Raw genomic sequence first — 12571 nt, 5'->3', positions numbered from 1 at the left:
AGTGAACTTAAGAACCACCTGGAAATGTATTAAGCACAATCATTCCTAATATAGTTCGTGTAAGTTGGTTGCCCGAAACTTCAATAAGTTGCTTATTCTCCTTAGTGATTTTCACCATGTCCTCACACCTCTATTACCTCCATAACATTTTTCTTTAAATCAATTTACCTCTTACACTTGAATGGGTTTCTTTTAAAAGAAGAAAAAAAATGTATTATTTTCTGTAAGTGGAAAAAGAGCTGTTACCTGTCACAAATTTAAAAGTAAAAATAAGTATAATTAATTAAAAATGTGATTCAGTTTCAATAGATGTTACCTGACAAAGGCTCAGAATCTTTCTTGATTAAAACTGGAAATTAACAAACATTAAGGAATTTTAAGACAGCACTAAAGTGAGAGTTTAATTCTTGACATAATCAGAAGTATTGAAATAAAATTGAGAGGAGAAAATTTTCTCTGTATGGTTCAGTGTCCTTACTGTCATGTCTGTGTCTCACCTAAAATTATCTTGGTACCTTCACTAGTCCCACATTTTGGGAATACTGCAGTATGTTAGGTAGTTGACATTATACTCTTAGATCCACAGATGAAATACATATTTACTAGAAAAATACTGAACATCACTGTGTCATGTAATGTGCTGAATGTGGAAACTCAGACAAATTAGACAAATTGTCTGAAATTGTATAATAGGTAAATGGAAAAAAATTTATGTTTGAATCCAGATTATTAAAAACCAAAGCTCAAATCTCTATAATACCTTTGATAACACAAGATGATTTAGCATTCAACCTGGGGATAAAGAGGAAGTGGAATCACTGAAGTTTCAGAGTTGAGGTTTCTTTTTTTTTTTTTTCCCTGGGCCTTGAAGGTTATAAAGTTTTTCTGAAAGAGATAACTGGAGCCTAATCAAGCAGAGTGATCATTTCCAGCATAATTGCACATACTAAATATATACTTTGTATATATCAACTCATTTAATCCTTACAGAGAACGCTAATGCAGGTACTCTTATAATTCTTTCTGTAGTGCACATATCTGAGAAAAAAATATGGCGCTAGCTTTTTAAGTAACTGCCTAAATCATACATTTAATTACTGGCTTTAGCATCTACACCCTTAACCATGCCAAAAAAGCTCTGCTGAGTGAGGATAAATGAGTAAAAAGGTATGACATATTGAGTTAATACTGAGAAAAGAAACACGGCCAGAATTTGGAACAGTGGCATTTTATTTGAGGCAAGGATTTCTGAAGAGCACACATAATTAAAAACTCACATAAGCCAAGGCTTATTTCCCCATAGAACGAATCTTTAATGGAGAAGCTACAGTCTTGCATAGTACACTAAACCAAAGCTGTTTTGCTTATGCTTTTAAAGGCATTTAAAGGGTCTATTTGTTTGCTAAGGCTGTAATAACAAAGCACTGTAGACCGGGTGGCATAAACAAAGAAATTTATTTCCTTACAATTCTGGAGGCTACAAGTTCAAGATCAACATGTCAGCAGTGTTAGTTTCTTCTGAGGCCTCCCTCTTTTGCTTATGAATGACCATCCTCTCCCTGTGTCTTCACGTGGTCTTTTCTCAATACCTGTCCATTCTTTATCTCTTCTGATAGGGATATCAGTTGTACTAGATTTGGGCCCACTTTCGGAGAAGGCAATGGCACCCCACTCCAGTACTTTTGCCTAGAAAATCCCATGGACGGAGGAGCCTGGTAGGCTGCAGTCCATGGGGTCGCTAGAGTCTGACTGAGCGGCTTCACTTTCACTTTTCACTTTCATGTATTGGAGAAGGAAATGGCAACCCACTCCAGTGTTCTTGCCTGGAGAATCCCAGGGACAGGGAAGCCTGGTGGGCTGCAGTCTGTGGGGTTGCACAGAGTCAGACACGACTGAAGCGACTTAGCAGCAGCAGCAGCAGCAGCAGCAAAGTTATTGAAATCATACAAAATCTGTTCTCATATCACTTGGAATTATTTTACAGCTCAATATCAAAAGACATTTTAAAATAACCCACATATTTTCAAGTGCAGTATGACTTTTACCAAGAGAAATCTTTAAGCCATTGAAATCTCAATAAAGTTAGAAGACTGAAAAAATAGAGTGTACTTGCAGAGAAGAAACCATTTAAATGAGAAATTAATATCAAAATGAGAAATTACTATCAAAAATACTTTAAAAATCCCATGTATTTGGAAATTATGTCCACTTTTAAATGATAGCTGTGTCTAAGATGCCACAAGGAAATAGAAAATATTTGTAATAGAATGAAAATGTAGAGAGTTTACCAAAATTTGTTGCATACAGCTGAAGCTGCTCAAAGCAATTAAATGCATTGTGGAGTCTTGAATAAGGTATGAAAACAAATAATGGACACTAGCATAAAATTTTTTGAAATTTGAACAAAATTTGTACTTTAGTTAATAATACTCTATCACATTAATTTTTAGCTTTTTTTTTTTTTTTTTTGCAACATGGTATTTCTTTATATTCTCAGAATTGAATTGGAAATTTTAAGCCTTATTCAAAAATTTTTAAAAATCACTTAAGATAAACTTTCTAGACGTCTAGCGGTAATACTAGATGCCAAAATACACGGAACTATAACAAAGTTTTGAGTGAATGTAAATTAGATATCTAGCATTCTATCCAAACTAAATCAAACAAGTAGAATCAAAATGTCATAAGTGTTTTAGCTAGGCAAAAATTCATAAGTTTTCTAAAATATATATATTATACATACTATTTATATACATGTGTATGTATACAAAAGCTTTTCTACTACACTTGATAAAGACTTGAGAAACATAAAAAAGAGAGATGGAAAACACAAACTAAATGTAATAGAAGCACTGAATATGAAATAGAAAAAATCAAAATAAGTAAAAGTAAAAGATCATCATATAGTCTAGTTGTTTTTAAACATGTCTGCTCATTAGAAACATGTGGATAGAGAACTGACTTATGGACATGGGGAGAGGGGAGGAGAGCGTGAGATGTATGGAGAGAGTAACATGGAAATTTACATTATATGTAAAAGAGATAGCCAATGGGAATTTGCTGTATGTCTCAGGGAACTCAAACACAGTCTCTGTATCAACCTAGAGGGGTGGGACAGGGAGGGAGATGGGAGGGAGGTTCAAGAGGGAGGGGACATATGTATACCTATGGCTGATACATGTTGATGTTTGACAGAAAATAACAAAATTCTGTAAAACAATTACCCTTCAACCAAAAAATAAATAATTTAAAAAAAAGAAACGTGGAGCTTTGGAGGAAAAAAAGCAATACCTGGGCATTTGTATTCTTCAGAAAATTCCAAGATAATGCTGATATTCCTCTGAATTTTAAAATGTAAAGACAGATTTTTCCACTAAATGGTAGTTTTGGTGAAATAGAATTCTATTATTTTCTGTCAACCAACCATGACACAATGGTATTAAGTGAATAATAGTTAAATAATCACAATAGTAAAAGATGTTTATTAGTTTTCATAATTAATAGACAAAATGTAAAAGATAATTATAATTGCAAGCCATAATGGAAACATGCCTAAACTAACAATATAAAATAATTACATACAATTTGGGATAGTAAGTAGGATGATGTGGTAAGTGGAAGTGCACACATGCACGTGTTTTTATCTGCCCAACCAGTCTATGTCTTTTGATTGGTGCATTTAATCCATTTACATTTAAGGTAATTATTGATATATATGATCCTATTACCATTTTCTTAATTGTTTTTGGTTCATTTTGTTTAGGTCTTTTCCTTCTCTTGTGTTTCCTGCCTGAATAAAAACCCTTTAGCATTTGTGGTAAAGCTGGTTTGCTGCTGGTGCTGAATTCTCTTAACTTTTGCTTGTCTGGAAAGCTTTTAATTTCTCCATCAAATCTGAATAAGAGTCTTCCTAGACAGAGTATTCTTCCTAGATAGGTTGTAGGTTCTTGTCTTTGATCACTTTAAATATCTCATGCCATTCCATTCTGGCTTGTACTGTTTCTGTTCACAAATCAGCTGATAACCTAATGGGAGTTCCCTTGTATGTTGGCATTTTTCCCTTGTTGCTTTTAATGTTTTATCTTTGTCTTTAACTTTTGTCAGTTTGATTACTATCTGTTTTGGTGTATTCCTCCTTGTGTTTATCCTGCCTGGGACTCACTGTGCTTCCTGGATTAGATTGACTATTTCCTTCTCCATATTAGGGAAGTTTTCAGCTATTATCTCTTCAAATATTTTCTCAGATCCTTTATCTCTTCTCTTTCTGGGACCCCCTATAATGCAAATGTTAATGCATTTAATATTGTCCCAGAGGTCTTTTAGACTGTCTTCATTCCCCCCCCACTTCCCTGCTTTTTTTTTTTTCTATATTCTGTTCTGTGGCAGGCAGTGATTTCCAACATTCTGTCCTCCAGGTCACTTATCCACCCTTCTGCCTCAGTTATTCTGCTATTGATTCCTTCTAGTGTATTGTTCATCTCTGTCTATTCTTTACTTCTTCTAGGTCTTCGTTAAACATTTTTTACATCTTCTCCATTCTGTCTCCAAGATCTTAGATCATCTTCACTATCATTGCTCTGAATTTTTTTTCTGGAAGTTTGCCTAGCTCCACTTCATTTAGTTGTATTTCTGAGATTTTATCTTTCTGAAATTTTATGTCCCTTCATCTAAGATTTATCTCTCATTTGTCATCCTGATTAACTCTCTATAATGTGTTTTTTGTTCTAGCCACTGTGGGATTGTGGTTCTTCTTGCTTCTTCTGTCTGCCCTCTGGTAGATAAAGTTAAGAGGGTGGTATAAGCTTCATGATGGGAAGTACTGCTGGTAGGAAAAACTAGGTCTTGTTCTGGTGGACAGGGCCTTGCTCGGTAAAACTTTAATCCAGTTATCTGCTGATGTGTGGGTGCTCCCTCGTTTTTAGTTGTTTGGCCTGAGGCAATAAAGCCCTAGGGTCTACAGGCTCTATGGTAGAGTTAATGGTGACATCCAAGAAGCTAGAGGACTTATACCAAGGTGTATCTTCCAGGGGCTGCTGCCAGTGCCCCCATCCCTGTGGTGAGCCCCTGCTGACCCACACCTCCGCAGGAGACCCTCTAACACTAGCAGGTAGGTCTGGTTCAGTTTCCTATGGGGTCACTGCTCCTTTCCCCTGGGTCTTGGTACACACTAGATTTTGTTTATGCCCTCTAAGAGTGGGTGCTCTGATTCCCCCAGGCTTGTGAAAGTCCTATAATGAAATCCCACTGGCCTTCAAGATCATATTCCCTGAGGATTTCCAGTCCCTTTGCCAGATCCCCATGCTGGGAAGCCTGACATGGGGGCTAGAACCTACACAACAGTGGGAGAACTTCTATGGTCTTACTGTTTTCCAGTTTGTAAGTTGCCCATGTGGCAGGTATGAGATTTGATTTTATCATCCTTGTGCCCCTCCTACCATCTCTTTGTGGCTTTTCTTTGTTTTCGGATGTGGGGTATCTTTTTCTGCTGGGTTCCAGCATCCTCCTGCAGATGGTTGTTCAACAGCTAGTTGCGATTTTGGTGCTTTGGCAGGAGGAGATGAGCTCATGTCCTTCTACCCCACCACTGTAAACTGGAAGCCCCAAGAATTTGTCTTTAAATGTGGTCAAATTCTTAGGTGTACTAAGGGTTAGACTTCAACATATGGACCTTAACACTCACTTCAGCCCATAAGAAAAGAAATAATAAAAAATAACATGTAAAAAATTTTATCATCAGTAAATTTTGTTTAAAAGTTATTGATATTATGGAGCATTTTAACATTCAGTTCAGTTCAGTTCAGTTCAGTTGCTCAGTCATGTCTGACTCTTTGCGACCCCATGAATCACAGCATGCCAGGCCTCCCTGTCCATCACCAACTCCTGGAGTTTACCCAAACTCATGTCCATTGAGTCAGTGATGCCATCCAGCCATGTCATCCTCTGTCGTCCCCTTCTCCTCTTGGCCCCAATCCCTCCCAGCATCAGAGTCTTTTCCAATGAGTCAACTCTTCGCGTGAGGTGGCCAAAGTATTGGAGTTTCAGCTTTAGCATCAGTCCTTCCAATGAACACCCATGACTGATCTCCTTTAGAATGGACTGGGTGAATCTTCTTGCAGTCCAAGGGACTCTCAAGAGTCTTCTCCAACACCACAGTTCGAAAGCATCAATTCTTCGGCGCTCAGCTTTCTTCACAGTCCAACTCTCAGATCCGTATATGACCACTGGAAAAACCATAGCCTTGACTTGACAGACCTTTGTTGGCAAAGTAATGTCTCTACTTTTTAATATGCTATCTAGATTGGTCATAACTTTCCTTCCAAGGAGTAAGTGTCTTTTAATTTCATGGCTGCAGTCACCATCTTCAGTGATTTTGGAGCCCAGAAAAATAAAGTCTGATACTGTTTCCCCATCTATTTCCCATGAAGTGATGGGACCAGATGCCATGATCTTGCTTTTCTGAATGTTGAGCTTTAAACCAACTTTCTCACTCTCCTCTTTCACTTTCATCAAGAGGCTTTTGAGTTCCTCTTCACTTTCTGCCATAAGGGTGGTGTCATCTGCATATCTGAGGTTATTCATATTTCTCCCGGCAATCTTGATTCCAGCTTGTTCTTCTTCCAACCCTGCGTTTCTCATGATACACTCTGCATATAAGTTAAATAAGCAGAGTAACAACATACAGCCTTGAGGTACTCCTTTTCCTGTCTGGAACCAGTCTGTTGTTCCATGTCAGGTTCTAACTATTGCTTCCTGACCTGCATACAGGTTTCTCAAGAGGCAGGTCAGGTGGTCTGGTATTCCCATCTGTTTCAGAATTTTCCACAGTTTATTGTGATCCACACAGTCAAAGGCTTTGGCATAGCCAATAAAGCAGAAATAGATGTTTTTCTGGAACTCTCTTGCTTTTTCAATGATCCAACAGATGTTGGCAATTTGATCTCTGGTTCCTCTGCCTTTTCTAATACCAGCTTGAACATCTGGAAGTTCATGGTTTACGTATTGCTGAAGCCTACCTTGGAGAATTTTGAGCATTATTTACTAGCATGTGAGATGAGTGCAACTGTGTGGTAGTTTGAGCATTCTTTGGCACTGTCTTTCTTTGGGATTGGAATGAAAACTGCCCTTTTCCAGTCCTGTGGCCACTGCTGAGTTTTCCAAATTTGCTGGCATATTGAGTGCAGCACTTTCACGGCATCATCTTTCAGGATTTGAAATAGCTCAACTGGAATTCCATCACCTCCACTAGCTTGTTCATAGTGATGCTTTCTAAGGCCCACTTGACTTCACATTCCAGGATGTCTGGCTCTAGGTGAGTGATCACACCATCGTGATTATCTGGGTCATGAAGATCTTTTTTGTACACTTCTTCTGTGTATTCTTGCTACCTCTTCTGAATATCTTCTGCTTCTGTTAGGTCCATACCATTTCTGTCCTTTATCAAGCCCATCTTTGCATGAAATATTCCCTTGGTATCTCTAATTTTCTTGAAGAGATCTCTAGTCTTTCCCATTATGTTGTTTTCCTCTATTTCTTTGCACTGATCGCTGAGGAAGGCTTTCTTTGGAACTCTGCATTCAGATGCTTGTATCTTTCCTTTTCTCCTTTGCTTTTTGCTTCTCTTCTTTTCACAGCTATTTGTAAGGCCTCCCCAGACAGCCATTTTGCTTTTTTGCATTTCTTTTCCATGGGGATGGTCTTGATCCCTGTCTCCTATACAATGTCACAAACCTCCATCCATAGTTCATCAGGCACTCTGTCTATCAGATCTAGTCCCTAAAAAATATTTCTCACTTCCACTGTATAATCATAAGGGGTTTGATTTAGGTCATATCTGAATGGTCTAGTGGTTTTCCCTACTTTCTTCAATTTAAGTCTGAATTTGGCAATAAGGAGTTCATGATCTGAACCACAGTCAGCTCCTAATCTTGTTTTTGCTGACTGTATAGAGCTTCTCCATCTTTGGCTGCAAAGAATATATCAATCTGATTTTGGTGTTGACCATCTGGTGATGTCCATGTATAGAGTTTTCTCTTGTGTTATTGGAAGAGAGTGTTTGCTATGACCAGTGCATTTTCTTGGCAAAACTCTATTAGCCTTTGCCCTGCTTCATTCTGTATTCCTAGGCCAAATTTGCCTGTTACTCCAGATGTTTCTTGACTTCCTCCTTTAGCATTCCAATCCCCTATAATGAAAAGGACATCTTTTTTGGGTGTTAGTTCTAAAAGGTCTTGTAGGTCTTCACAGAACCATTCAGCTTCTTCAGCATTACTGGTTGGGGCATAGACTTGGATTAGTGTGATATTGAATGGTTTGCCTTGGAAACGAACAGAGATCATTCTGTCGTTTTTGAGATTGCATCCAAGTACTGCATTTTGGACTCTTTTGTTGACCTTATGGCTACTCCCTTTCTTTTAAGGGATTCCTGCCCATAGTAGTAGATATAATGGTTCTCTGAGTTAAATTCACCCATTCCAGTCCATTTTAGTTTGCTGATTCCTAGAATGTTGACATTCACTCTTGCCATCTCCTGTTTGACCACTTTCAATTTGCCTTGATTCATGGACCTAACATTCCAGGTTCCTATGCAATATTGCTCTTTACAGCATCGGACCTTGCTTCTATCACCAGTCACATCCACAACTGCGTGCTGTTTTTGCTTTGGCTCCATCCCTTCATTCTTTCTGGAGTTAACAGTAGGTATTACAATGTTTCTACCAAGTGTGCTGTCATTCTAGTCAGAATCACATAACTCACAAAGTCAGCAGGGTGTTCTCCAAAGGAAAAACTAAGTTCTGACAGGAAAGAAAAATGAACCTGGATACTGGGGAGCAATAAATGCCCATTACAAGAATTAGGAATAAAGGATAAAGCCCAAGAAAGTGCATTCCTAAGTGCACAAATGCCAAGAAAAATAGATCTTTATTCCTGAAGGGAATTAACCTTTCTGTGACTACATTTGTCTTAGAAAATCACATTAGCATCTAGCTATCATCTGCTTAATTTTCTGCTTCTCTGACATCTCTTATTCTTTCTTTGTGAATCATTACTTGCTTATTAATTTTCCCATTCTAATTGTTTTGATTCTTAATATTAGTTTTATATTTATTAAATGCTTAAAATAAATATTCATTTATTTGAAAGGGAGTTAGTTATGTTTGGAACAGTATCTTTTCCAAAATTTTGTGATTATTTCTCTTTGGCAGTTGTGGAACATTTTCTTTCTTGCTCCCAAGGAAAAAAGTTATCACATTAAAGAGAATAAGAAGAATAAACTCTTTTAAAGTTACACTAGGAAGATGAAAAAATATGCAACTGTTCAAAAAAAAGTTTAAGACTCTACTGAAAAGAATCTCTGTAGATTGCAGTAGATTTAAACTTACAATCAAATGTGTGAGCAGAAATTATTGTTGTTGCTGACAAGTGTAATCATAATAATCATAACTAATAATATTTATTGAGTGTTTGCAACTTGCCCCTGCCTGTGTTAACTGTTCCTATTCAAAATTCTGTTTAATCCTCACATTTTATACACATTTATATATACATGTACATATATGTTATATTTACCTTGATTTAGGTATATTATGAAGTTTAAGTATATTATGGAACACAGAGAAAAATAAAATTAAGTTGATGAGATCAAGATAAACTACATACTACCTAAGAGATAGGTAAAAATTTTATTTTTGTTTTATGCATGAAGGAGCTGAGGATCCTTGCAGTTAGATAACTTGTGGCAGAATATATGTAATTCCTAGGAAATTTTTCTATAAAAATTAATTATATCAGTAGGGTAAATTTATATTGTATAAAAATTTATTACATTTTGAAATTATTATTATAATAATGTACTAATTAACTACCACACATATTAATTTTCACAATTTCAGGTGTATGTTATGTTTTTGCTAACATTTACTTGCTATCAAACTGAAAACTTGTAAGTGTTCAGTAATAATTCTGCTAGATTCCGATTTTTCTTCTAAAACAAAAGTGGAAGCTAATAAGAAATAGCCAGATTAAAAGTCAAGGATAATTATGTTCATATTAATGAATGAAAACGCTGTAATTTTCTTTTCGTGTCATGGGACATGTTGAACTCCTTAAAACTCATTCAGTGAAGCAGAATTTTATGCCCACTTTCATGTGACTGTGGCTCATAAAATAGAAGCAGCCTGGTCTTTAAAGGGCAGATGATCTTGAACAAATCTTATATGGTATTAGCAAAAGGAGCATGTACAGAACACTGAGCAAAATGTATTTTTAAAAAATTAATGGAACACAACATGTATTTTTTCTGCCTTAATAAGAGTAGTAATTTATAGTATAAATACATTAAACTGAAATATAGACTGCCAAAATAATTACCTGATAAACACTGATAAAAAAACAACCCATTTCTCTGTCAGCAGAGGTAGAAAATTATGACATATCCTTTGGCTCATTAGAAGCTCTGTTTAGCTGAAAAATATTTGCTGGAGGTTGTAAATAAATATTGTTTAATATTTCCAAACAGATACACCCTAATATCGGCACTTTAGATAATCATAAGTAGTCTTTTAAGAGATGAAAAGTAATGAAAGGAAATGGGGTTGAGACAACTGATTTTCCACATTTGATCTGTTACATATTAAATGTGTGACTGTGCAGAAGTCACTTAACCTCTTGGAGCCTCTATTTTTATATTGAAAAATTGCAGTAATGAAGGACATAATCATATGTTATGCTTAGATTTACACAATTGAAGCACTGGTTTCTGAGTAAGCTAAATTAATAGTAGTGATCATTCATCCATCTATGTAAACTTTCATCCTTTAACATAAATATGTATGCATAATTGTCAGATAGAGGGCAACTTCTTTCAGATATAGCTGTTGACCAACTCACAGTCTTTTGACATTTGACAGATCACCAGAGAGATTAAGAAATTACAGACGGAAATTCTTCTCCTTATTCCCACTGTGAGTTGCAGTCAGCAACCACAGAAGAAACTTTGTCCCTATTTGGCAAGTTACTGTGCCATTAATAGTATGACTTTTACAGTCTTGATTATGTAAACTTGTATGACCACCTACTGGATCTGCTACTTTAAAAGGAGTATTTCACTTTATTGAATAGAAATCTAAGTGGGAGAACAGAGGAGTATACATCGCGGTGATGACAGTTGAGATGGAGAGAATTAGTTAGTTGGAGATATGTTTTAGAGATAGAATCTATACAATTCACCAAAGGATTAGATAATTTCTGATTCGAATGAGTGGCTTGTGATACCATCTCCCGAAATGGAGAAAAGAGTGTTGGGTTGGAGAAGGTAGAAGGTAAAAGAAAAGTTTGGATTATGTTAAATTTTGAATTGTCTATATGATATGAAATAGTTTGAAGCTGAGAAGATAGGCAAGGGCTGCATATGTGACATGAGGAACTCTCTCTATACAGATGGTTTATCAAGCCAGGGGAGTGGATGAGATCACCTTAGAAGAAAGTTTAGAGAGAGGACAGAGAAAAGGGAGGAAAGATAAAGGGAAGGAGAAGGGGAAAGGTACAGAAACTGGCTGTGAATAGAATGTGGTGCTCTTTACATCAGGTGAGAATCCTTATTCATATTATCCAGTTTTTTGATCATTCAGAACCCAGAAATAAGTATATGAACTAATTATAATATCAATTTCAACTCTGTCCTTCAACATAAGTAAGTAAGTGTTAGTTGCTCAGTCGTGCCCGACTCTTTGCAACCCCATGGACTGCAGCCCACCAGGCTCCTCTGTCCATGAGATTTTCCAGGCAAGGATACTGGAGTGGGTTGCCATTTCCTTCTCCAAGGGATCTTCCCAACCCAGGGATTGAACCCGGGTCTCCTGCGCTGCAGGCAGATTCTTTATCGACTGAGCTACAAGGGAACATTATAACAATTGGATGATTCATTAATGGAAAAAGATTTAAATGCATGTTTTATATACATATGGTGTTACATGTATAAGAGTAGTTTCAAAGTATTTTGATATGTGTATTAAAGGGGGTGACAGAGGATGAGTTGGTTGGATGGCATCACCAACTCAATGAGCATCAGTTTGAGCAAACTCCAGGAGACAGCGAAGGACAGGAAGCCTGGTGTGCTCCTGTCCATGGGGTCACAGAGTCAAAAGTGACTGAGCAACTGAACGACAGCAAAAGTCACTTGTCAGGAGTGTGAAGTCATTGGTCTTCAATGTTTCATACCTTATAGCTTTCTTGAGGTTTAGATTAATTTCATTTTTATATGCCATTTCAGTTCACATTTTTTCTGCAATTCATCTAATCAAGCTGGTTTCCATAAATTAAAAAAACTAAGTTGAAAAATACAAAACCACAAAGTAAGTTTAAAATCCAACTAAGTGAACTAAGATTGAAAATATTATTATCTTTGGCAAACATTTCAGTGACTTTATATATCAAAAGAAAGAGTGTACTCTGAGTCCTTGCTGTTATAGGAAGGGATCTAGCTTCTCACATAAAAGCCTTTGAAAGAAGAAATAGAAAGTATGATAATCTAAATTTGGCTACCATATAACGATCTGGCCTTTTTCCATAAACT

At 36.6% G+C, this 12571-nt stretch overlaps 1 protein-coding gene across 3 annotated transcripts in view; it reads left to right on the top strand.

Annotated features, from left to right (window-relative positions):
• YIPF7 (Yip1 domain family member 7) overlaps window positions 1-12571 on the top strand; it is a 51561-nt gene that overhangs the window by 801 nt on the left and 38189 nt on the right. Inside the window, exon 1 of one of the 3 annotated variants that reach the window (XM_059887519.1) lies at window positions 4828-5107. The exons of 1 other annotated variant lie outside the window; for it this stretch is intronic. In XM_059887519.1, coding sequence (XP_059743502.1) covers window positions 4966-5107 — 142 coding nt within the window. In that variant the 5' untranslated portion in view covers window positions 4828-4965. Of the gene's footprint in view, window positions 1-4827; window positions 5108-12571 lie in introns of those variants that run through there. One more of the 3 variants, XM_059887521.1, reaches the window with a different exon arrangement.

This window comes from Bos taurus, chromosome 6 (genome assembly GCF_002263795.3).
Source record: "Bos taurus isolate L1 Dominette 01449 registration number 42190680 breed Hereford chromosome 6, ARS-UCD2.0, whole genome shotgun sequence".
Lineage (NCBI taxonomy): Eukaryota > Metazoa > Chordata > Mammalia > Artiodactyla > Bovidae > Bos > Bos taurus.
The sequence above is the reverse complement of the archived record's forward strand: the minus strand, read 5'-3'. Positions and strand labels throughout refer to the sequence as shown.